At 34.3% G+C, this 24,815-nt stretch overlaps 1 protein-coding gene, 3 long non-coding RNA genes and 2 other non-coding genes across 6 annotated transcripts; 4 read left to right on the forward strand and 2 right to left on the reverse strand.

Annotated features, from left to right (window-relative positions):
- Positions 1-4,156: 4,156 nt before the first annotated feature.
- On the forward strand, positions 4,157-5,346 carry LOC113361799. The gene is made up of 2 exons (XR_003365332.1): positions 4,157-4,858; positions 4,972-5,346. It is a non-coding gene; the product is annotated as an uncharacterized LOC113361799 (long non-coding RNA).
- Positions 5,347-6,290: 944 nt separating this feature from the next.
- LOC113362329 lies at positions 6,291-6,395 on the reverse strand. Its single transcript, XR_003365700.1, has one exon. It is a non-coding gene; the product is annotated as a U6 spliceosomal RNA (small nuclear RNA).
- Positions 6,396-7,088: 693 nt separating this feature from the next.
- Positions 7,089-7,795, forward strand: LOC113361800. The gene is made up of 2 exons (XR_003365333.1): positions 7,089-7,235; positions 7,332-7,795. It is a non-coding gene; the product is annotated as an uncharacterized LOC113361800 (long non-coding RNA).
- Positions 7,796-14,482: 6,687 nt separating this feature from the next.
- LOC113361801 lies at positions 14,483-15,290 on the forward strand. The gene is made up of 2 exons (XR_003365334.1): positions 14,483-14,782; positions 14,899-15,290. It is a non-coding gene; the product is annotated as an uncharacterized LOC113361801 (long non-coding RNA).
- Positions 15,291-20,859: 5,569 nt separating this feature from the next.
- Positions 20,860-20,963, reverse strand: LOC113362328. The gene has a single exon (XR_003365699.1). It is a non-coding gene; the product is annotated as a U6 spliceosomal RNA (small nuclear RNA).
- Positions 20,964-22,619: 1,656 nt separating this feature from the next.
- On the forward strand, positions 22,620-23,149 carry LOC113361803. Its single transcript, XM_026604915.1, has 2 exons — positions 22,620-22,741; positions 22,840-23,149. The coding sequence occupies exons 1-2, from the start codon at positions 22,666-22,668 to the stop codon at positions 23,115-23,117; spliced, it is 354 nt and encodes a 117-aa protein (XP_026460700.1). The 5' UTR covers positions 22,620-22,665; the 3' UTR covers positions 23,118-23,149.
- The last annotated feature ends 1,666 nt before the right edge of the window (positions 23,150-24,815 follow it).

Raw genomic sequence — 24,815 nt, forward strand, 5'->3', positions numbered from 1 at the left:
TATTTTTATGATGGAACAATCTGATAATAATACTTGTATAAGGTGAACTTATTTTCTCTTGAACGATGTTAATTGTGTAAGTTGGTCAAGGGATGTTGCTCTTGCTCTCGAGGGTAAGAGAAAATCTGGATATACTGGTGAGAAAAGTGTTTTTCCAAATGCTAAAGATCCAAAATATGAAGATTGGGTTGTTGATGATCAACTCGTACGAACATGGCTTCTTCAGTCGATGAAACCACATATTTCAGACATTTTTTCATTTTCTGAATCACCGAAAGATTTGGACTTATGTTGCTAGCCTTTATGGTTTAAAAAATAATGTCGCTCGTGTGTTTGAACTGAAACGTAAAATTGTTGAAGCCGAACAAGGTGATAAAATCTTTACTGAGCATTATGGGTAGTTAAAGAAAAAGTGGGATGAACTAAATTGTTATCGTCCTCACACAACTGATGCGAAATCCCATTTAAAAAGGGTTGAAGAAGATAAAATCTTTGATGTGGTTAGTAGCCTCAAACCATAATATGAATCTCTAAGAAGTAATATTCTCACGAGTGCTGAATTACCAAGCCTGTCTAGTGTTTGTGTGACTGTGCAGCGTGAAGAAACACGAAACAAAGTCATGAATCCTATTCATAAAGGCACATCAGATCTGGATGCAGCTGAATCTAGTTCCCTTTTAATCCAAAAATATATAAGAGAAGAGCGTTGAGAGTGTAGAACGGAAAAGGTTTTCATGGTAAGGGTAAGTGAGAAGTTTTTCATTGTGATTATTGTAATAAATATGGCCACAGCAAGGACCGATATTGGTAGATTTATCATCATTTTAAATTTAATTTTGAAAAGAACAAGACTGCCCAAGCTGCGGTTGCTGGTAATACTTCATTTACCATGAGACAATTGAAGGAATTTTTTCAACAGTGGGGTAATAAATCATATCAAAATTCCACCCATGCTTTAGGTAACTTGCTTGCTTTTTTTACATCGACTACTTCAAAATTTGGTTCTTGGATTATTTACTCGGAAGCACAAATCACATGGATATTGATTCTTCTTTGGTTCATCATTTTATTCCTAGTTCTCATAAACATGTTTCTGTTGCAAATGGTACCACACTTCCTGTGCTAGGAAGTGGGAAAATTATTTTTTTTTCTAAGTGTCCACCTTTTGATGCATTTTTTGTTCCATATTTTCCTACTCAGTTACTATTTCTAGGAAAGATCACTAATTCTCGGAATTGTGATGTTACATTTACTCCTACTTCGGTCATCTTTCAGGATCGAAAGACGAAAAACAATTGGTAAAGGCATATATTATCGTTGACTCTACATGTTAAGTTGCAGTGACACGCGTGTCTTATCGAAAGCTCTAATCAACGTTCTATTTTTCATAAACAGCTCGGGCATCCATCCGGTCTTATTTTGTCTAAGATTTTTCCTTCAATTTCTGTTAACTCTCAAGTTCTGACATTTGCCAATTTTCCTAAAAACAGTCTCGCTTATCATTTCCTAATTCTGTGTCTCGATCTACTATGGATTTTGAGTTAATTCATTCAGACTTATGGGGTCCTACTCCCATTGATTCGTATGATGGGTATAAATATTTTTTTATATTTATAAATGATTGGTCTCGTACTACATGGATATACTTACTCAAATCCAAAAATGAAGTTTCATCTGTTTCTGAAGAATTTTATCTCATGATACGTAGGGGAAAATGATCACTTATATTTTACAAAAAAGAGACCATATAGAGGGTCCTCCTTCCATTCTTTAGTTGATGTGAATTTCAATTGTAGGGGAAAAATATCGCACACTTAATTATCATGCGAAGTGACTACATTAAACAGGAGCGAGCTCCATCGCACACAACATTCCTTGGATGACGAAACTGATGACGTAACGAGTAAAGTGTGGAAGTTGTGTGAAGTTAAAGAGCACGTGCGAGAACATCACACATTAGATCCGAAAATAAGCACTTTATTAGATGTCTTCCACTATGTAAACACATATATAAAGAGAAAGGCATGAGAGAGAGAAAGGAGGGATACACATTTTGAAAGGGAGACACATCATCTTCTTCCTGCATCACCTAAAACTAGATCTAAAGCTCCAAATAATCATTAATGGTCATTCTAAATGTAACATTCATGTAATTACAACAATCATAGTGAAAAACCATGGATGTACATCACATTGATCGAACCATATAAAAAAAATTCTTGTGTCCATTTTATCATTTTAGCACTCTAATCATCATTTTTATGTTTAGATCTAGAAATTATTAATGGGTGTTAGTTGTGGAATTTCCTGTAACTACAACAATTATATGCACACACTGTTTGAAGTTGCATTCTATCCGCCACTCACGAAGTCAAGATTACAAGCTCAAAACTTATAATCCCATGCTTCGCTCGATCAGTCGGCTCAATCTGGCGGCCGAATAAATTAGATACCGTGATTCGTTCAGTTTATGTTAAGGCATATTTTGACATGTATGTGTTTACACCTTAAGTTCAAACTTGTTTTTAGAGATATTCCAACTCAAAAAACCAGAATCCATATATGATAATTTGTTGAGGCAAGCTCGTACTAGTATTCGAAGAGGATATACCATATGATTCTGTCATTTTCTCCAATAAAACTGACATTTGTCATGTGTCAACCCATGTTGTTCATACAGGCCGACCTTGAATTTCCATTTAAAATTAGTGTTTGTTATCGAAATTAATGTTTTAAATTTGTACTATATATAGACAGAGATAAGTTAGTCAGCATTACCTAAAAATAATCAGATTTGTCAATACAAAGCACATAGACTATCAACTGTATCGAAAAAGAAAACTCATTTATTCAATCATGTCCAAGACCACCAGTTTGTTCCTTTGCTTCTTCTTATTTTCCTTGATTGCCATGCCGACCTCTTCTGCTACCAGTAAGTGTACTTTCTAAAAGTTTAAATAATGATCACCATTTCTTAATTTCTGTTCGTAAATCTAAATATCTATTAATTGAATATTTGAATATCAACCAGGGATGATACTTCAGGAGGATGTAAGTGGCTGCCCAGAAGGAGTTAACTCATGCGACGGAGTTGTGTGCAACCCGCAAGTTTTTTGCGTACCACTTTTGCTTGTGTGCCCATTAGGTCAGTACTCCTACAAGCAGTGCTGCAGTTGTAGCGTAACATGCTGTCCTATCAGAAACGACTGATTCTACTCCGTTTCGTACATATTACGTACGGTGACATATATATATATATATATATGTATCTTTGTAATTGTTGTTTGTGTGTGGATGGTACTGTTTACTTTTCTCCTCTAAATAATTTGATGTGGTATACCATATCATATGTTTTTATGTATATGCATGTTTGTATTTTCTACCATAAATTTGAAGTGTCTTGCGTTTTGTGTTGTGTTAAATTGCGTCTAGTACCAGATATTTCATAGAATTTAATGTTTGATTGACTTGCGGCAATTTTGATCGATAGCACCATCAGAAATCAGTGCTTACTGGAAACAATGGTGAGAAGCACCTTGTTGGAGTACAAGTTGCCAGGAATTTTTGCTATTGACTTTCTCATTTCTAATTTTCGGTCTGTTTTTAAGAAGTGAGTTCGGCAATTTTTCCAACAATACTGTCCTGTCATGCATGTGCTGGCTGAAAGGAAGTCCAATATACGGTGACTAAGATATGCATGTGCTGGCTGGTTCTCTCCTCAGAATTAATTTTGTCTCAGTTTCATCCTGATTATGTTATATTTGGTCAATTTTTTCATCACAAACTTCCAAATTGCTTACAATTTATCATCACCGAAGTATCAAATTTTAATAATAATACTTCAACCACCTAAGATTAACTGACAGTCCCCATCAAATAAAATTTTTATAATACTGCAATTAACGCTTAAACAGGATTTGATCGGAAGAAAAATTTATTGCAGAGAATGTTTTGTTTCTGCATTTTTCAGTAAATCAAATAATTTACCGAACAAAAGAAAACATATACGTAAACTAGAGTTTTAGATAACTAAAACATAAGAGTTATCCTAATCCTAAGCATGTCCTAATCCATAAAAATGCCATCCTGAATTAGACTTATCCGGCGATAAGCTACAAGACTATTTCATAAACTCTATTCCATAAGAGTTATCCTAATCCTAAGTAACCTATAAACCCATTTCATAAAGACATAAAGACTATTCCATAAGATTACCCTAATCCTAAGTAACCTATAATCCCATCATTTATCCAGTTCCCACTTGTACAAGTATCTTAAAGCCTGTCTTAATGAGCAAAATTTCTTTTCTTGTAAGTTAGTCATTTCCTAAACATTAGAATGATCTTGATCCCACCTAATTTGCTATATCTCAGCGCAATTCGCAACGAAGGAGGCTGATGGAGGCTAAGAATCTACGAATTTTAAGTTTGAGCTCATAATCCTCACTCTGTCCTATAGAATGTAACTCCAAACAGTTTGTGAATATTAACAAAATTCAACTCCAACTGCTGAATGGATTCTTTGCAGTTTAAACACAGATCATATTTGATAATACAAACGTAAAAAGTCAAAGTTATGTGGCGAGCCAAGAAAATTTAAACAGAGAGTTGGAACATTTATACGTTATCATAACGTGTGCACGGATAGACCAAACAATTGATAAAAGACTATTCCATAGTTGAATTTGCTACTGCAAGTTGTTTTCAAAATTAGTATATTGAATCTGTGCATTACCTATATACAGAGAGAGGTTAGTTAATTAAAAGTACGTAATCATCAACCATGGCCAAGATCAGTATGATCCTCATTTTCATCTTATTTGTCTTGATTGCGATGCCAACCTGCTCTTCTTCGACCGGTAAGTTTACTTTCCACTGGTCCAAAATCTTTCAGTTTTTATTACAGAGGAATGATTTTAATTCAATTTCTGTTCGTATATCTAATTCTCAACTAATTAATAATATCATTCAGAAGTGATACTCAAGGGGGATTATAAAGTAGTAGATGTCTGCCCGGATATGGAAGACCTTGCTTGCATTCAGTTCCAAGAATGCACAGAACAACAGGTTGTGCTTGAATGCCCAAGTGGTTCTTACCAGATGTTTCATCCGTCCTGCGGTGGTTGCCCAAGATGCTGTACTGTTTAAATTACCTATCGGACACTGATAGTACTGATTCATACGCTTATACGTCTATGTTATGTATACCCTTGTAATTCTTGTGTGTGGATGGTATTTTGTGTACATTTGTCCTCTTAATCATGCAGCTGCTTATTGTATCAAATATTTATGTATCAATGTTTGTCATCTTTTTCATAAATTTAATAAAAATCATGTTGAATAATAACTAATGTAGGCAACCTGTTCAACTAATATAATGGTATGATGTCGGAGTTCAGCCCATTGAACTTCCCACTAGTTTTTCATAAACTCTTTATCCAATAATAAAAAATAATAAAAATATCATATTTATTAAAGAAAATATAGAAAAGATCTTTTAAATATTGGTGGTCAGTAGTCGAGCTATAAATTGGGCTCCAACACCCCTTTAAACGGTAATGCCTAATCTAAAAAAGAGAAAGCCACCTATTTTATGATTTACAACCTGATTGACTAGGCAAAATAATAACTATGCAAAATAATATTTATATTTGATAGTCCTCCATATAATCTTGAAATTGTAACTCTATCTTCGGAATTTCACCTTGCTTCCGGTAGTAAGAAACTTTCTTCCCTGAAGTTACATAACATGATAAAAAGGATTTTGGTTTGAGGAGTCCCTATTTTGTCAGCTTTACCACTCTTACTCATTGGATTCTTATTGCATTTAGCTTCAACCCATTCCCAACCTACTTTCCTACACCTCTAAAAGAAGGCAAATGATGCCTTTCCACCATTGTCAACAAGTGATGTTGCTGTAGGTTTCATGCCCCCTTAATTAGCTGAACGCACTTAGCTGAAATTAAATTCGAATTCTCAAAAAATGATTTCAGGACGTCATTATTGCCACGCCCATGAGTTATATGTTATCTGCTCTTGTGGTTGATTCAGGCATATTTGTTATTGGGAATTTGGGATCCCTTTCCAGGACCACTCCTATTTGTAACCCCAACAACTGTTGTTGTAGTTAGACACCGCCATTTACTTCATCTGCAGTTTGGGTTGCACATGGTTTAAAGGTTGAATAAGAAGAAAAAATAAATTATTTAGGTTTCAGATATATATGTGTAGTGGTGAAAAGGCAATCTACCATAGTTGATTATATCCTTGAATTTTTTTTTTTATATCGACAAAAGTTTGGACCATTTCTCGATTTGTGCTTGTTATCCCAGCACAGGGATAATGCTAATCTTCTCTGCGCCATTCAAATTTTATCGGTTGTCCCCGAATCGGGACCATATCCCACCAGCCTTAATTAAAAAGAAAAGAAAAAAACAAAAATAGAAAATGGGCAGTCCTCAAAAATGGGTTCAACTTGCAGAAAGTGGGAAAACTCACTACATTGGTTAAATATTGGCACCACAAGGTTTTTAGCCGCCTAAGAGATAGAATACAAAATTAGCACGTATTTTGGAAGAAACCCAACAACCACTATAACTTGGTCAGGGGCTAATCTCAACAATATCTTACCTTTCTTGTAATATCTATCTATCCCAAAACATATGGTCATGGGATAATCTCCATGATATTTCGACTAATTTAAGATTTACAGACTATAACAGCTCTGTAACAAATATTTAATCCTAAAACTAGTTTGTTATCCTAGATTTTTTTTTTAAGCATTTGTTTGTTATGCTTATCAATGTTTATTCACTTTCAATGAAAGAAAAAAAATAAGCAATGCTTTGTTGATATAGGCGGCCTAAGTTCCTCTATGAACCGACTCTTTGCTGATATTGCTCCCCACTTACGTTAACACAACGTGGCGAAAGCAATGCTTCAGAAACAAAAACAAAAAAACGTGGCGAAAGAAATTAAAAATAATAGACGAAACAGTTGAACAATGACTTTTTTTGACACGAAACAAAGACTTTCTTATTCCTATATATAGAGAGGTTAGTTAGCATTACTTGATCATCATCATCATCAGAATTCATCAATATACTTCAATCATCTGCGAACGCTACATACAGCAATACTCGAAATATCATTCATTCAACCATGGCCAAGAACATCAGCACGTTCCTCAGTTTTTTTTATTCGTTTTGATTGCCATCCCGACCTCTTCTTCGACCAGTAAGTGTACATTACCATAAATACATAGATTTATAGTTCACTAATTATACGAATTTTGTTAGTTTATCTAATTTTAATTAACCGAATATCAATCAGGGATGCTACTCCAGGAGGTTCAGGAACTAGCACCTTTCTGCACAGAATATAATCCAGATTTACGATGTGCTACTCCCTGGGACCCAGAATTTACATGCCCAGAAGGTCAGCATCCATGCAGGAGCAACTGTGGAGTTTCAAAATGCCTGGCACCTTTCTGCGCAGAATATAACCCAGCGTTACGATGCGGTACCCCCTGGGACTCAGATTTTACATGCCCAGAAGGCCAGCATCCGTGCAGGAGCAACTGTGGCAGATCAAGATGCCTCGCAAATTAACCACTTCACGCTCATTGTGCCGCGCAGTTCATACATATATACCTTAATAACTATTGTTTGTGTGTCCATGGTATTGTGTTTTCTCCTCTTAATAATTTGATCAATGTTAATTTCTATGTCTATTCTTATGTACCCATGTTTGTACTTTCTTCCTAAATATGAAGCGGACTGCGTGTTGTGTTTGTTGTTGTTGTTTGATAAAAGTTGTGCAAACTGTATAAATAAAATTAAGCTGTGTTTGATAAAAGTTGTGCAAATTTTATAAATAAATTTAGTCCTACGTTCGGGGTTCAAATAGTTCATTTTTAAAACGTTAAAAACGTCAACCTGGTCTTGTTCGGACAGCAAAAAAACGTCAACCTCAGTAAGAGTCTATATTCTTTAGCAAAACAAGAACTTGAGTTCATGAATAGAAGTTCTTGAAAACATCTTCCAAAGAACACGGCAAGATCATTCTTTGTTAAATTGCGCTATTACTTCATCAGTTCTTGAAATTGTGTTGATGTAAATTAACAAAGACGGATCTTGCCGTGTTCTTGATAATGTGTTGAAATCCTAAAGTATATCTACAAAGACTAAATCAAAACTGTAGAATTTGTATATTTGATAATGTGTTGATGTAAGCCAATACAAATATTCCAAGAGGATATACTTTAGGATTCGGGAAAAGCTTCCAAAATTACTAACAATAATATTTGTCAAACCATTTTGTTCAACGATCCAAACCCTTAATTATATTTGTCAGTAATATTTTCCAACAACCACTATAATAATGGGAAGCCACTATTAAGAATTTTTTTTTTTGCTAGAGGAGGCCAAATCTTGTACAGATCGTTGCAGTATGATCATGATGGGATAATCAAAGCAGAAGAAGAAAAATCAATAATTCAAAACAGCCATTATTCACTGGTGATAAATTTTAAATTTTGTAGGTATAGTAGAGCCAAGAAAATCAAAGTGGAATTCAAATTTAACATGTAGCTAGGGTGAATACTTACGTTACAATCGACCGGTCAACGCGTTGAAACAAAATAAAAATACCAAAGACGAAATTTGAACAAAGACTGTTCTATTGTTTTATTCTTTTTAAAATCAATATTTTAAGAATTTATACGTTGCTATATATAGAGAGGTTAGTTAGAGTTACTTGATCATCATCATCATCAATCATTCGGTCAGCTAAATCGTCGACAAACAGTACGTACAACAACTCTTGAAAAATAATTCATTCAACCATGGCCAAGATCAGTATGTTCCTCTGATTGTTTTTATTCGTCTTGATTGCTATGCCAACTTCTTCTTCTTCGAGCAGTAAGTATACTGTTTTAATTATTTTACTGATAGATGTATGGTTCACCAATTAAACATATTTCATTAGTTTATATAGTTATTAATCCGCTGAATATCAATCAGGAGTGCTACTCCAGGAACTAGCACCTTTCTGCCCAGAATATAACCCAAGATTGCGATGCGCTACGCCCTGGGACCCAGAATTTGCATGCCCAGCAGGTCAGCATCCATGCAGGAGCAACTGTGGAAGATCAAGATGTCTCCCAAATTATTAACTACCTAAGTACGCTGATTGGAGCTAATTTCATACATATGTAGCTTTATAATTGTAGTTTGTGTGGTATTGTGTTTTCTTCTCTTAATTTGATATAGGGTACTCGGCTATATTATTTCGTATCTACGCATGTTTGTATTTTATTCAATAAATTTCAAGTGGCTTTCCTGTTCTGTTGCGTTAAGAGTTGTGTACTTGGACTTGATAATAGCATTGCCAAAAAAGAAAAAGAGAAACTACGTTAAATATTTCTAATTTAAGGAAAACAAACAACTAATTTCATGGATCCTCTCAATCCCTTGCAACCTTGGAAGAGTGGTGGAGTATTCATGGGATGAAAATATGCTTGGATATTTTCATTATTATTTAATATATTTTAATTATCTAGAAAGATATATTGTAATTAATTAAGATGTTTTTATTTATTAATAATATTTTAGAAATATAATTATTTATTTAGAGATTTTATATATTAGTTTAGAAATCTCGTATTTTAAGGAATAAGTATTTTGATTATTTTTCTGGAAGTTATCTATATAAAGAGCTCCATGTTTTCATATTAGAGGAAAAGATTTTGATTAATTGAAAAGTAGTATTTTCCTTGAGAGTGGTATCTCGGAAATATGTGGTTTTAGATTTTAATGTTATTCAACGCTTCCGCCCTGCATCAGTTGGTTCAGAGACAGGCAACGCTCCTGCATCATGTTTCGAGAAAGAAATTATGATGTTGTTCGAAGAGCCGCTCTCAGCGATGAGAAAGAGCAAGCGGTAATAGATGATCTACAACGGAAGGTTAAGGCGCTCACCCTCCAATTGGCTGAAATGCATCATCAGCAAGAGCCCCATCATGGTCCTAGCCTACAGCGAGTGGAGGAAGTGACCGGTGATGAACAAAAAAACTTCTTTGGCGACAAGGAAGAAGGATTTCAAGGAGTTGCACATGATCCACGAGATTCGTTGGAGTCCGAATTAAAACTTGAAATCCCAAGGTTTGATGGCATTTTTTATTTTTCTGTGGTTGAGAAAAATAATGTTGCCGTGGATTGGAATCTACCACCAATTTATGATATTTATCCTGATGATGAGATCATATTATGTTCTAGTTATGTTGATTCATACTCTCTAAAAGCAGTATGTAGTCAGGTGGATCAACGACATCAACTTCACATTTTCAAAGCGCAAATATTTTTGAGTCCAATAGCAATTATGCCAAGATTATTTAAGTCGACGGATTATAAATATTTTCATCGACGAATTATTTATACAAGAACTAATACTGGCAAAATTCGAGGGCGAATTTTTTCTGAGAAGAGGAGAATGGTGGAGTATTCATGGGATGAAAATATGCTTGGATATTTCCATTATTATTTAATATATTATAATTATCTAGAAAGATATATTGTAATTAATTAAGATATTTTAATTTATTAATAATATTTTAGAAATATAATTGTTTATTTAGGAATTTTATATATTAGTTAGAAATCTGGTATTTTAAGGATTAAGTAAAACTTTTGTATTTTAGGATAAGTTTTTGTTATTTGTTTTGCCTGGAAGTTATCTATATAAAGAGCTCCATGTTTTCATATTAGAAGAAAAAATTTTGATTAATTGAAAAGTAGTATTTTCCTTGAAAGTGGTATCTGGGAAATATGTGGTTTTAGATTTTAATGTTATTCAACGCTTCCGCCCTGCATCAAAGAGTTTGGCATTTTCACCATTCTCCCATACCTTTGTGTTTGCCTTAACTCGCCTGCTTGACCACCGTTTCTTGTTCTGCTCCCTTGTTCTGCTCGGATTCGTTGAAAATGAATAGAAATACAAGATGCTTAGATAATCCTTCAAAATACTAGTAGGGGTTTAATCGAAGCGGTTCATAATGAGATACGTTATCTCAATTCAACCTCCTTCGCATTTAAATACAAGCTTAACTTCACGCCAACAAATTACAAATTAAGTAATTAAGTTTTCACCAAGATTCAACTTTTATCCTTAAAAGGCTGTTCTTACAAACGAAATGAAGACGAAGGATAAACAAACGGAAAATGGGTCATTTGTCCAAATATTTTTAAAAACATGGTTCAAATGGACGAGTAAAAATTAATATGGGTGAAATGGATAAAGAAAAAATAGTAAGGATGAAACTGGATTCATCCTAGCTTGAACTTAAAAATAGGGATGAAACTGGATGCATTGTGTGTAAATTAAAAATAGGAAACAGTATTTGAAAATTGGTAGGATGAAACTGGTTAAATCCTGGCTATTTTTAAATTTTTGGCCATTTAATCAATATCTTTTAATTTTTATCCATTTAAACACAAAATATACAAATTTTTTTACCCAAAAAGTGTTGATTTTGGTCTTTTTAACGGATTTGTGTAAAACAGAATACTTGGAAAAGGTGCCTTGCGCTGTTGAAATCGTCATGGGCATTCTCTTCGGAGGTGGGAACTCTTATCTTGTTTCCTAGATTTAATCCACATGGATAATATCATGTCTATCCCATTTCCCTATTACTAGAATCAGTACTATTTACTACTTGTACCTATAAACAGAGGTCAGTTACTAGTTAGCATCAAAGTCTAGATAACGGTATTCCCAAAGAAAGAAGGTGATCTATCGATCATCACCAAAACCATGACCAAGATTAGTTTCTTAGTTTGCTTCATTCTGTTTGTCTCCATTGTCATGTTGGCTTCTTCCAGCGGTAAGTCTACTTTCCTGTACATGTACAATAAACCAACCCAGAGTATATATTAATATCGATCATTAGTATCAAATATATCTATTCCTAACTGAGTATATATTCATGGATCTTTTAGATATGTCATTAGATGCAGAGAGAGATTATTCCGAGCAATACCAAATATATCAAATTGGTGAAGGACGAGCTTTAGAGTCTCCATGCCCTATAATTGGCAAAACATGTTCCCCTAGTACAGTCTTAAAACGAGCTTGTGGGTCTCTTTTCAGGTGCCCATGCTGTGTTTCACTTTGAAGCTATCATACCCTGATTCTAGTAGTGTTGTACAGCATTTTACATTTGCGCATTATATTTTGTCGTATGTCTGTCTTTGAATTAACATAAGGCGCGGCCATGTATTCGACATTAAACTTACGTCGTTAACTTCTGATGAAGAAGGATGATTTCAGTACTTCTCTGTTATCACTCACTTGAGTGGATAATAATACAATAAGCATGTATTTTTAGACCGCCATATTTTACATCATGTATTCTTAACTTAAGTCAGATTTCCCATCCATTTATGCATGATAATATCTCTATTTTTCCTTGAAATCGAGGAAATTCCTTGATGCTACAGTCATTTTAAGAGGAACTTAGGGGGGGAAATTCTTTTGAAGAGGATTTTTAAGTTGACTAGAAATTTGTCTTTTAATCATCCACAATTCGACTGTATCCGGATTTAATTATTGTATCTGTCATTGCCTAGCGTGAAAAAAACCTTAGCAAGATCATCATACCCCCATCAAATCCAATCAAATATGATATATACATATATAATAATAGTGGGAAACTCAACCATGTAATTGTGTATGTTATCACATGCTTCGGCGTGATAGTGTTTCACATTACGGTCAAAGTTGGTTTAGCGGTATTCAAACTCAAAACAGCAGAATTAATAGTTGATAATGTGTTGATGTAAGCTAATACGATTACTACAGTGGCAACATTTCGTATACTGACAATTTTTCTGATAATATATATACCGACGTTATTTGTCAAACCATTTTGTTCAACGATCCCGACCTTTGATTATGGTTAATATTAGTAGTAGTTATCCATATAAATATTTTAATTTCTTGAGCATTATATATAGAGAACTTAGTGAGTGCTCTGCCGAACCGGTTGAATGCCCACCGCTTGAATGCCCAAATGGTCAGTACACACCGTGTTTGTGAATATTGTCCCAGATGTCGTCATGTTTAAATTGCCTATTGGAGACTGAATGTATTGTACTGCGTTCCATTAGGTAAACAGTGTATATACATGTGGTCAGTGTACTGAGCTTAGCTGAACTGAGCTCTTCTTTTCTGTAACATTAGGTAAACAGTCATATACGATATTATTGCATTATTTATTTTTCTCCTTTTTTCTTATAAAATGTCCGTAACCTGGGGATAGCACCCAGATAAAGACGCTGATCTCATCTAATTAACTACCCCCCTCCCACGTTTTCAATTTATTTATTGTTTGAGAAGTATATACATGTGGCCAGTGGAATCAGTAACCAACAGTCTCCTAGCTTTCTCCTCTTCAGTGTAGCTCATGTGATGGTTATATCTTTTTTTTTTTTTCTCTTTTATTAATTTATGGAACTAATCTTTTGGTAAAAATTAAAAAGAAAAAAAGTAAAACAAAGAAAAAGAAAGAAGAAGAAAGAAAGAAAGAACGAAAAGTAACTGCATTGGATATGTTTATTTTTCTTATCAGGTGACTTTGTAGTTGTGCTCTTCCTTTTTCATTTCTTCTTGAATGGAGCAAAATTGGGAGAATGTGGAATATGAATAGGTCTTTCAGGTTCATTATATATACCCACCATTTTGTTAAGTTACAGTTGCATCTTGATATAAGTAATGTGCAATTGAATTTTAAATATTCGTTCTATAGAAAAGTTATAACTGCTGAGAAGAAAACACAAAAGGAAAAAGGAAGAAAAAGTGGCACACTCAGTGAATGATTATGCTCCATGAAATGCCTCGACTATCTCATGAGATTGCAGTTGGAACTATTCCAAGTCTGTTATTAATGTTATTGTGCATAATAGCACTTACAGTCCTCATTCATTTTCGTATTCAGCATCAACATTTATCTGCGAGAAATAATTTCCCGTTGTAAAAAATTATTTTTTTTTTTCCCTTTCTTTTTTTTTTTGTAAGAAACCAATCTTGCTTAGCCGCTTTATTAATTTGATGAATAAAATAATAAGAAATGCCACATTATATGATAAGTTAGCTAGTTGGGAATGGGAACTGGGTCTTGTACTTTTGAGGGTGGAAAACCTTCATAAGACTCAGCCTCGCATTACCACATAGTTGAGACATTAACAAACTATTAGTTTAAGAAACAAATTGAAGGTGGTGTATGTATATATATTACAACCAGCAGAAGTAAATAATAAAAATGCCAATTTAATCCGATCATGAGAAACACTGCCAAATTTTTGACCATTCCAGTGGAGCAGATAACTGGTGAAGATATGTCATCTTCTATGTTACTGTTTAGTTGAAAAATTCGCCAAGCTAAAGACTAGGCAATGACTGAATTTTAATTGCAATTGGGATGGTGGACAACAACACTCGAAATGGTTAATTAGTTTCTTGATTTTTTCAAAATTCATTTTAGAAGAAGTGGTCATCCTCGTACCGAGTGTAATTTGTAGCGTATATCTCATTTCTTCCTATAAATAGAGGACAATTTTAGTACTTGATCATCCATATCTAAATCATAGCGAAAGTAAGATTTATAGTATCAAACTAAAGGAAGAAGTTCTATCGAATATAAACAGAAATCATGGCCAAGATGAGTATCTTCTTTTGCTTCTTCTTATTCGTCTTGATTGCCATGCCTTCAGCCTCTTCTGCGAGCAGTAAGTCTAATTTCATATAATCTAAAGCCTATCAATATATTTATAGTTAGTAATTAAATTCAGTTTCGCAATTTATGTTCGTATATTTAATTATCAACTAATTGCATATCAATCAGGGAGGCTACTCCGATCGGAAACGTGCCCAAGAGTACCTACGTCGCCATCGTCATGCCAAGGAATTGTGTGCCCACGACAAGTTATTTGCATAGCAAGTCTGCTAATCTGCCCAGACGATCAGTATGCTTTCAAGCCATGCTGCAGCTGCCAAAGATGTTGTCCTCTTTAAATTACCTAATCGGACACTGTTTGTACTGCGGTTTTACTGTACCTTGGTAATTGTTGTGTGTGTGGATGGATTTTTACTGTAATAATCGGTGTGTGTGGATGGTGTGGTGTTTGATTAATTTGATGTAGTTTTGATTAATTTGATGTAATTTACTATGTATATGCCCATGTTTGTAGTTTCTCTACCATAAATTTGAAGTGCCTTGCCTGTTTTTGTTGGAAACAATATTTATTTTAAAGTTTTTAACTAAATAAAATTAATTTATTGTTTTCTTTGTGAATGAAACATATTAGTTTCACATTGTGGAGTTTTCACTTTTTAATAGTTTTAAGAAACTATATAAATTTTTTAGTTCCATATCGGGGAATTTCTCTTGTTAAGTTGTATTTGTCAATTATATAAACAAATTTACTACTTTTGTAAAATCAATGGAAAGGGATTCTATATTTTTTTAGAGAGACCCCTAAGGAAAAAATATTTTCTATTATTTTCTTTAGCGTTTGCGATTTTCCTTAAGGGTTTTTCGGAGTTGCAAAGCTCAAGTTGAGAATCTACTACATGTGCTAGTAGTAGCGTGGTAGGGTGTTTTATCTTGGAGATATCCGTCCTGTGAGGGCTATAGTATCACTCTAAGGTGAATCCGGTCGCTAATGTCTTAAGGGAAACGTGTTGAACACGTGACTCACCCTGTTTTTGCAAAAAAAATTCCTTGTTGCGCTGTTGTGGAGATTTGGGAAGCTCGTCCGTTTCGTCAATCGATCACTTCCATCGTAAAGTAGCTAAGTATCAATAACTTTTACTTATTTGATTTTTGTTTGTTTTTGATTATTGCACCCAACAATCTTAAGACATTATCGTTTGTAATAATTATGGATGTTATTTGGAATGAAAAACGAAAAACGAATTTTTGATCAGCTATAGAGTTTCGAAGTTATATCTTAGCCTAAAAGGAATTTCGTTGATCCCTTTTGACATGATGTAGAAGACATCCTGATAGTTACTCACATAAAATTTCGGAATTTTTGGAGTTTTAAAAATATTTGTTTTGATATTTTACAAAACAGAGAAACATTTCTGAAAATTCTGACGAGCAGAAATTTGTTGTTGACTAAATTATTTTTTTATGGGGAAACCATGAGTTTTTTGAAATGATAATTCAAACGAAATTTGTAAATCTAGATGTTATTTCGAAACTCATATTTTATTTTCTGATTTGGAATTGTGGTTTGTGAATAAAGGTGTCATCTGCAACGAACATGGCTAATAGGCGCATGAGGCTGAAAATAAATCTTCCAAAGCTGGCAAAGGTAAGGACATCGAACGCAACTCTAAGAGGTCTTCATAAGAAAGGTATGTTTCGTAAACCTGAATCTAGAATTACTTTAATTGAGGGTCATTTTTATGTTTGTAAATTCCTGGCCATGGGGCAGTAAATTGTAGACAACGAAAAAACCTTAATACGTAGAAAGTTAATGCTAATTTAGTTGACACAAACTAGAATGAGTTCAGTGGCATGATGCCGAAAGTTATTTTAATAATCAATGTGAGATTTTGATGGGTGGGGTGGACTTTAGAGCCACTAAGCATGTTTATTGAAACAAAGACTTGTTCACCTCCTATTAGAGGATAAGGGATGTCGAGAAACTCTCTATGAGTAACTCATCTGCGACAGAGGTTACATAAAAGGGAAAGGTCGAGCAGAAGCTCAAATCTGTAATATTCTCACATTTAATGAAGTTTTCATGTTCCGAGCATATGCAACAATCTTGTATCTTGTTCTTTTGTAGTTGGTAAAATATTTAAGATATTATTTGAATTTGAAATCTTGTTATAACTAAGGGAAATGATTTTTAGGCATTGGTTATATGACTTAAGGTCTATATAAGCTTAAAGGAAAATCTGATGAAGTGAAGATAGTTGATTCTTGTGATTTATTTTGTGTGTCTTTGAATGTTTTGCATGGTAGACTTGGAACCATAAACTTATAAGCCAATGCATAAACTGGATAGCTTAGGATGCGTACACAAATTTAGTTTGGATATTGAACACAAAAGTTAAATCTTTGTAGAATCAGAAGTATTCTATAAAACCTTTTAGCAAAACTGTTCAGAGTAATTCTAAACCCTTAAAATCAATTTAGTTAGATCTAAACCCTTATAATCAATTCATTTGGACCTAGTTGACTTGAAATCAACCGAAACTAAGGTGGTTTATAACTTTCATAGATGATTTTACGAGGTACTATCTTGTACAGTTTCTTAAGGGTAAGGATGATTCCTTAAAATCCTTAAGAGTATAAGCTTGAAATTGAAAACGAAGTATAGGTTACCACTAAAAGGTTAGGTCAGAACGTGGTGGCGAGTATGAAATTTATATAGGATATTGCACCTACTTTTTCACCATAGTCTAATGGGGTATAGTTGAACGTAAGAGCATAACCATTAATGAGATGATATACGCCATGTTGATTAAAGGATAATCGCCAACTTGTGGGGGGAGGTTGTGCTCTAAATTTGTCGTGAATAGAATAACTTTTAAAAGATCAGATAGACAACCTACTTATGCATACGTCAAAGCGTGGGGGTGCTTGGATAAGGTATTCATTCCTCCTCGTAAGAGAACTAAGATAGGACCCAAAATTGTTGATTGTGTCTTCATAGGGTATCCTGAGTACACTGCTGCGTATAATTTTTTAGTTGTGAGTTCTGATTTTTCTGACATTAGTGTGGTGAAGTCTAGGGATGTTGTGTTCTTTGAACATGTTTATGTTGAAAACTGTGTCTTCTTAGGATGTGTTATTGATCCACTAGATGTCTTTTCAACTAGTCAGAATTTACGCCTTCAAAGGAAGATGAAGTCGAGTTGATCCTAGAAGAAGTAAAAGGATTATAACTGAGACTTCTTATAGACATGACTTCATAATAAACCTAGCTAAGTCTGAGATCCATACTTGTAAAGAATCCATAACATTTACCGAAACCTCATTCTGGTAAGAAGCTTCATTTAGTGAAATGGACTAAGTCTGTCTGAACCATACTTGATAGCATGCTAGTTTACCTCAAGGGAGTAATACCATAGGATGTAAATGAGTATTTAAGAGGAAACATAAGGTAGATAGAACTGTGTAAAAATATAAGGCTAGGTTGGTATCTAAAGGCTATAAACTAAAAGAAAGTGTAGACTTCCTTGTTCTTATTCACATGTGACGATAATTACTTCTGTTGAAATTCTAATTGTTATTGCTGCCACAAACAACTTAGAGATATATCAGATGGATGTTAAGACAGCTTTTTTAAAATCGTGAATTAAATAAAGAAATTTACATAGACCAACGTGAGGACTTTGTAGTGAAAGGTTGTGAAACATTAGGATGCCCTTGATCCCACCTAATGGGCTACATCCAAGCGCAATCCCCAACGAAGGAGGCTGATGGAGGCTAAGAATCTACAAATTATAAGTTTGAGCTTATAATCCTGACTCCGTTACAAGCAGTTTGTGCATATAATTGCAATTCAACATCAACAGTTGAATGGATTCTTCGGAGTTTGAAAATAAACATCAACCATCACAATGTTATCTTGAGAACATATTTGATAATAAAAACGTAAAAAGTCAAAGTTATGTTGCGAGCCAAGAGTTGGAACATTTATACGTTATCATAACGTGTGCACGGATAGACAAAACAATTGAACAAAGACTATTCCTGTGCGTTACCTATATATATAAAGAGAGGTTAGTTCGCAGTACCTAATCATCATCATCTTCATTATTTAATTTACCTCGAGAAAAACGGTACGTACAACAATACTTGAAAAATAATTCATTCAACCATGGCCAATCAGTATATTCCTCAGCTTCATCTTATTTGTCTTGATTGCCATGCCAACCTTCCACTTCTTCGACCGGTAAATTTACTTTCCATTAGTCCAAAATCTTTCGGTTTTTATTACACAGGAATGTTTTTTCATAATTAATTAATCAATTCAACTTCTATTCGTATATCTAATTCTCAACTAAATGAATATATCATTCAGAAGTGATACTCTAAGGGGGATTAAAGTAGTAGATGTGTGCCCGGATATGCAAGACCTTGCTTGCATTCAGTTTCCAAGAATGCACAGAACAACAGGTTGTGCTTGAATGCCCAAGTGGTTCTTACCAGCTGTTCCATCCGTCCTGCGGTGGTTGCCCAAGATGCTGCCCTATTTAAATTACCTATGGACACTGATTATACTGTGTTTCATACGTTTATATGTCTATGTTATGTAAACCCTTGTAATTTCTGCTTATTATATCATATATTTGTGAACCAATGTTTGTAATCTCTTTCATAAATTTAATAAATTTGTGTTTGATGATAACTGTGCAGAATAATATTTATGTTTGATACTCCATATAATTTTGAAATTGTAAATTTATCTTCCGATTTTCATGTACGAGCATTCACCTTGCGTCCACTAGTAAGAAACTTCCTTTCCCGATGTTACATAACATGATAAAAACGATTGGAATATTTTGACTTTGGTACCCATTAAATGGTGTGCCTTTGCATTTGGTGCCTAACTTTGTCCAACTTTGAGTTTGGTGCCCAGTTAACCGATTGACATTGTTTAACCGTGTTTAACCGTGTTGACCATCCACTTTACACTTAGAATTGTGAAATTCAAGGTCCCTCAAATAATTTTTGCATTCATCTACGTTCGACCATTCTTGGCCAACAAAGAACTTTGATGAATTCATCTAGTCATTTCACGATTTTAAGTGTAAAATGGATGGTCAACAATGGTCAAACAAAATCAATCGGTTGACTGGGCACCAAATTCAAAGTTGGACAAAATTACGCACTAAACGTAAAGACATACCATTTTATAGACACCAAAGTCAAAATATCCCAAAACGATTTTGGGTTGAGGAGTCCCAAGTTTCTCAGCTTTACCACGCTTACTCATTGGATTCTTATTGCCTTTAGCTTCAACCCATTCCCATCCTACTTTCCTACGCCCTAGTCTCCCATCTGTGTCTGCAAAAGACAAATGATCCCTTTCCACCATTGTCAACAAGTGATGCTGCTGTACGTTTCATGCCCCCTTAGCTGAAATTAAATTTGAATTCCCTAAAAATGATGTCAGGACGTCAATATCGCCACGCCCATGAGTTATATGTTGATCTGCTCTTGTGGTTAATTCAGGCATATTTGTTATTGGGATACTTCAACTACTTCAAAAACTAACACTACAAAACAGAAGGCCTTTTGGGACGGCCAAAAAATGTCCCAAGAGGACAGAAAACCATCCCAAAAGATATTAGGGACGGTTTATGTACCGTCTCCTGTTCCACCGTCATTATTACTATTTGGCCATGTTTTCTTTTTGGAACGGACATATTTTAGCCTTGATTTAAATATTTTATGACTATTAGGAACGATCAGGCCATCACCGTTCCAAATATCCTTCTTTAGGGACGGTTTTTTCAAAACAGCCAGCGACCACTCCTATTTGTAAGTTATCATTGCTCTCATTTCCAGGACCACTCCTATTTGTAACCTTAAAAACTATTGCTGTAGTGAGACCACCGCCATTTTCATCCGCAGTTTGGGTTGCACATGGTTTAAAAGTTGGAAAAAAAAAGAAAAAAATAAATTATTTTAGGTTTCACATATATATACGTGTGTAGGGGTGACAGGGAAATCAAATCACTAAGATATACTGTTTTATCCATCTACCATAGATTTTTTTTTTTCATCTACCATAGTTGACTATATCCTTGAACCTCTTTTTTCTTTTAAATCCACAAAAGTTTGGACCATTTTCGCATTGGTGCATGTTATCCTTGCACAGAGATCATGCTAATCTTCTCTGCATCATTCATATTTTATCGATTGTCCTTGAAGCGGACCGTAGTATCCGGAAGCGAGAACAGGGACGGAAATACGAATCGTAAAAAAATTTTAAAAAAAAATATTCGGAAAATGAGTTGAAAACGCAAATTACTCTTTTTCAGAAATCTTAATTATATTATTAGTTTTCCAATTTCGTAACCAAAAAAAAGTCAAACCTTAAATATTTTAAAAAATGTTAATAATGTGCAAGAGTATTTCTCAGTCATTGACTTTTTTTTTGCCCCTTGTGTTTGTTACGAGCCAACTCGACTTTGTGCTTGGCCACCAGCATCCATTTCTATATTTATCATTGAGTTTGAAGATATATCCACGGTAGAATAACAAAAGAAGAAGAGAAAGAATTTGTTTGGTGGAACTATGGAAGTATGAGTAACGACTTTATTATATATATAGTTTCAGGAGAAAATACTCTGGTGTGGTTAAAAGTTGTATCAAGATATTTACACCAATTAGAAAAATACTCTTCCTAGAGCTTATGGCCACACCGGAGAATATTTACACCAATTAGAAATCTTTATACAAAGTTTAAAATATTTAATAATAAATTCTATAACTTTTAGTCCCACAGAGAATATTTAGACAAATAGGAAATTGTTTTACAAAATTCAGAACACTAATAACCTCAGGGGCTTAAATAATCCAAAATGTAAAATAATACTGCACGGGCTACGTACATTTAAGAAATGAGTAACTAATATGAGCCCGTGCAGCGCACGGGCGCACATCTAATATAGAGTAAGATCTGAAGTGATATCAACGATATCAAATTTCTTATCTGATTACAAGAAACTAAATATTGGAAATCGGTGAGAATTAACTTCACGTTGGAGTTAAGTTTACGTGGAGATTAAGTTTCTTAATGGAAACATCAATCACCGCAACAACAATTAATAAAACTATTTTTTCCAAAGAAATTCTCATCTTACATTGATCCTTTGGTGTATAGATAGATTAGAGTTTTACTGCCTCACACTTGTATATGTGTTTTCCCCCCTCCGAAATGCACATGCTTATTCTAGATTCCCAAATTGTGTGTTGGGTCAATTCATTTTATTCCCTCAATCTTCATCGTCAAACCAGATTCTCACTTTTTTGGCAAGAATGATTTAGTCCCTTGTAACATATTTTTTGATGTCAGTTGGTGTTGATGTAATGTTTGGGGGAAGACATGGATTTTGAGTTTATGATCCCATGGTTGACTTTGCTTGTTTGATTCATATCAATTGTTACCGACTTGACTTTGTAAACCCAAAATGTTCGGGTCCGGAATCTAGATACATTCTGTTGAGTTCATGTTGGGATTGGTTGGAACTTGAGGTCATGTTTCTGACAAGTTGGGAGCGCGTTTTTTACATGTTAAGATGGCGTTCCTCATACGAAACTTATTTGGTAATGTAAATTCGCGAATTTTAAGAAAATTCGATACGCCCTTTCACGTTTCTGGTTACTAAGAGCGGGACTATATCCTCCAGCCTTTGAAAGAAAAAAGAAAATAAATAAAAATAGAAAATGAGCAGTCCTCATAAATGGGTTCAACTTGGAGAAAGCGGGAAACTCACTACATTGGTCAAATATCGGTACCACAATGTTATATATAGAGAGGTTAGTTAGTATTACTTGATCACCATCTTCATCAATATACCTGCATCATCTACGAACGCTATATACAGCAATACTCGAAATATCATTCATTCAACCATGGCCAAGAACATCAGCAAGTTCCTCAGTTTCTTTTTATTCGCTTTGATTTCCATCCCGACCTCTTCTTCGACCAGTAAGTGTACATTACTATAAATAGATAGATTTATAGTTCACTAATTATACAATTTTTTTTTAATTTATCTAATCGTTAGTTAATTTAATATCAATCAGGGATGCTACTCCAGGAGGTTCAGGAATTAGCACCTTTCTGCACAGAATATAACCCAGATTTACGATGCGCTACTCCCTGGGACCCAGAATTTACATGCCCAGCAGGTCAGCATCCGTGCAGGAGCAACTGTGGAATTTCAAAATGCCTGGCACCTTTCTGTGCAGAATATAACCCAGCGCTACGATGCGGTACCCCCTGGAACTCAGATTTTACATGTCCAGAAGGTCAGAATCCGTGCAGGAGCAACTGTGGCAGATCAAGATGCCTCGCAAATTAGAGACTTCAGGCTCATTGTACCGCAGTTCATACATATGTACCTTTATAATTGTTGTTTGTGTGTCAATAGTATTGTGTTTTCTCCTCTTAATAATTTGATGTAGATTACTACATCATAGTCTTATGTACCCATGTTTGTATTTTTATTCCCTAAATTTGAAGTGGACTGCGTGTGGAAGTTGTGTTTGATAAAATGCAAACTTTTTAAATAAAATTCAGGTTTAAGATCGGGTACAAAGATGTCAAGCCCATCTCATACAATATTTCTAGTTCTACTACTCTTGTGGAACTAGTAATATCACTCACACTTTTAAAATCTGGTCACCAATGCTTGCGGCCGGGTACCTTTCACACTTTTAAAATCTAGAAATATCACTCACACTTTTAATTGGGGGCCATAAATATTAATTGGGGCCGTGACATTTTATTTGCACCGCATATAAAATATATTAGAGTCGTATTAATCCGAATATGAAAATACTATTTTATTCTTGAAATTTATTTTTTCTTCAAAATAACGACTCAAATTAACGACCCTACAAAGAAAATAACGACTTTTAAGGATCGTCATTGTCGTATTCAACAGTATTACGACCCTTTTAATGCATTTCTTTCATTAATGACTCTTCGACCATAACGAACCTTTTTAGGCAATAAAGACTGTCCATGAACGACACTTCTAAAACATTAAGGACTGTTGTGAGTCGTCTATATACATAATCAATTCCCTGACGACATTTTAAAAACAATAACGACCCTTTCAAAGGATCGTCGAGGAATTGATTATATATATGACGACTCCAAACAGTCGTACATGCATCGTTTTTCCGCCATTAATGACTTCGAAGAAGATAACGACTCTTTTTTAGACAAGAACGGTTATTTAAAGTCGTCAATGAAAGGACTGCAAAATTAACGATTGTTTAGGGGCGTCATTGAAAACTTCAATACCGTAACGATTTTTCATACAAATCAGGGCAAAAAAAAAATTCCAAACAAAAATTTTTTTAAAAAAAAGTTAAACTCTAATTAAGTAAGATTATCAATAATTAATTATGATTATCACTAATTTTATAAGGGTAAATTAGTCATTTAAAAAATTTGGATAACTGATGGCTCAAATTAGATTTTAGTGACCATTTTTTTATCCTGTAGTGAGGGCCCCAATTAAACTAGGCTTTCAAATCACGATTTTTTCCGTCAACTTTGATTGAAGATTTATCATTTTTGCTATTTCCGCTTCCATTTTTTACCCCTCCATCGCCGTTGAAAAGATATTATATGAACATGTTACTTTACAGGATCTTTCAAAGATAGTTAGGATTTTATATAAGGTTCACATGCGACATAATGGTATGTTAATTCAACCTCCGTAAGAGGTAGCAGTGACAGGCTGACGCGCTTTAAGAATGTACTATTTGAATTTCGGGCTAACAGGAAAGAAAGTACGTACTAGGTAATTAAGTTTTCACCAAACTTCAATTTAAATATCCTTTAAGGAAATAATGTTTTTACGATAGAAATAAAAATGAAGGATGAACCGATACTTGGAAAAGGTGCCTGGCGGATGTTTTAATCGCTATGGGCATTCTCTTATCTTGTTCCTAGTTTTAATTGATATGGATAATGTTTTGCCTATTCCATTTCCTACTGCATACTGTATTTCATTGTATAATGGATACAAGTTGATATCGATCAT

Source organism: Papaver somniferum, chromosome 3, assembly GCF_003573695.1.
Source record: "Papaver somniferum cultivar HN1 chromosome 3, ASM357369v1, whole genome shotgun sequence".
NCBI lineage: Eukaryota > Viridiplantae > Streptophyta > Magnoliopsida > Ranunculales > Papaveraceae > Papaver > Papaver somniferum.

Excerpts from the sequence above, each read along its gene's own strand:
- LOC113361803 (XM_026604915.1), top strand. The coding sequence starts at position 22,666 with ATGGCCAAGAACATCAGCAAGTTCCTCAGTTTCTTTTTATTCGCTTTG. Across the intron at positions 22,742-22,839 it reads CCCGACCTCTTCTTCGACCA|GGATGCTACTCCAGGAGGTT; the intron begins GTAAGTGTACAT and ends AATATCAATCAG.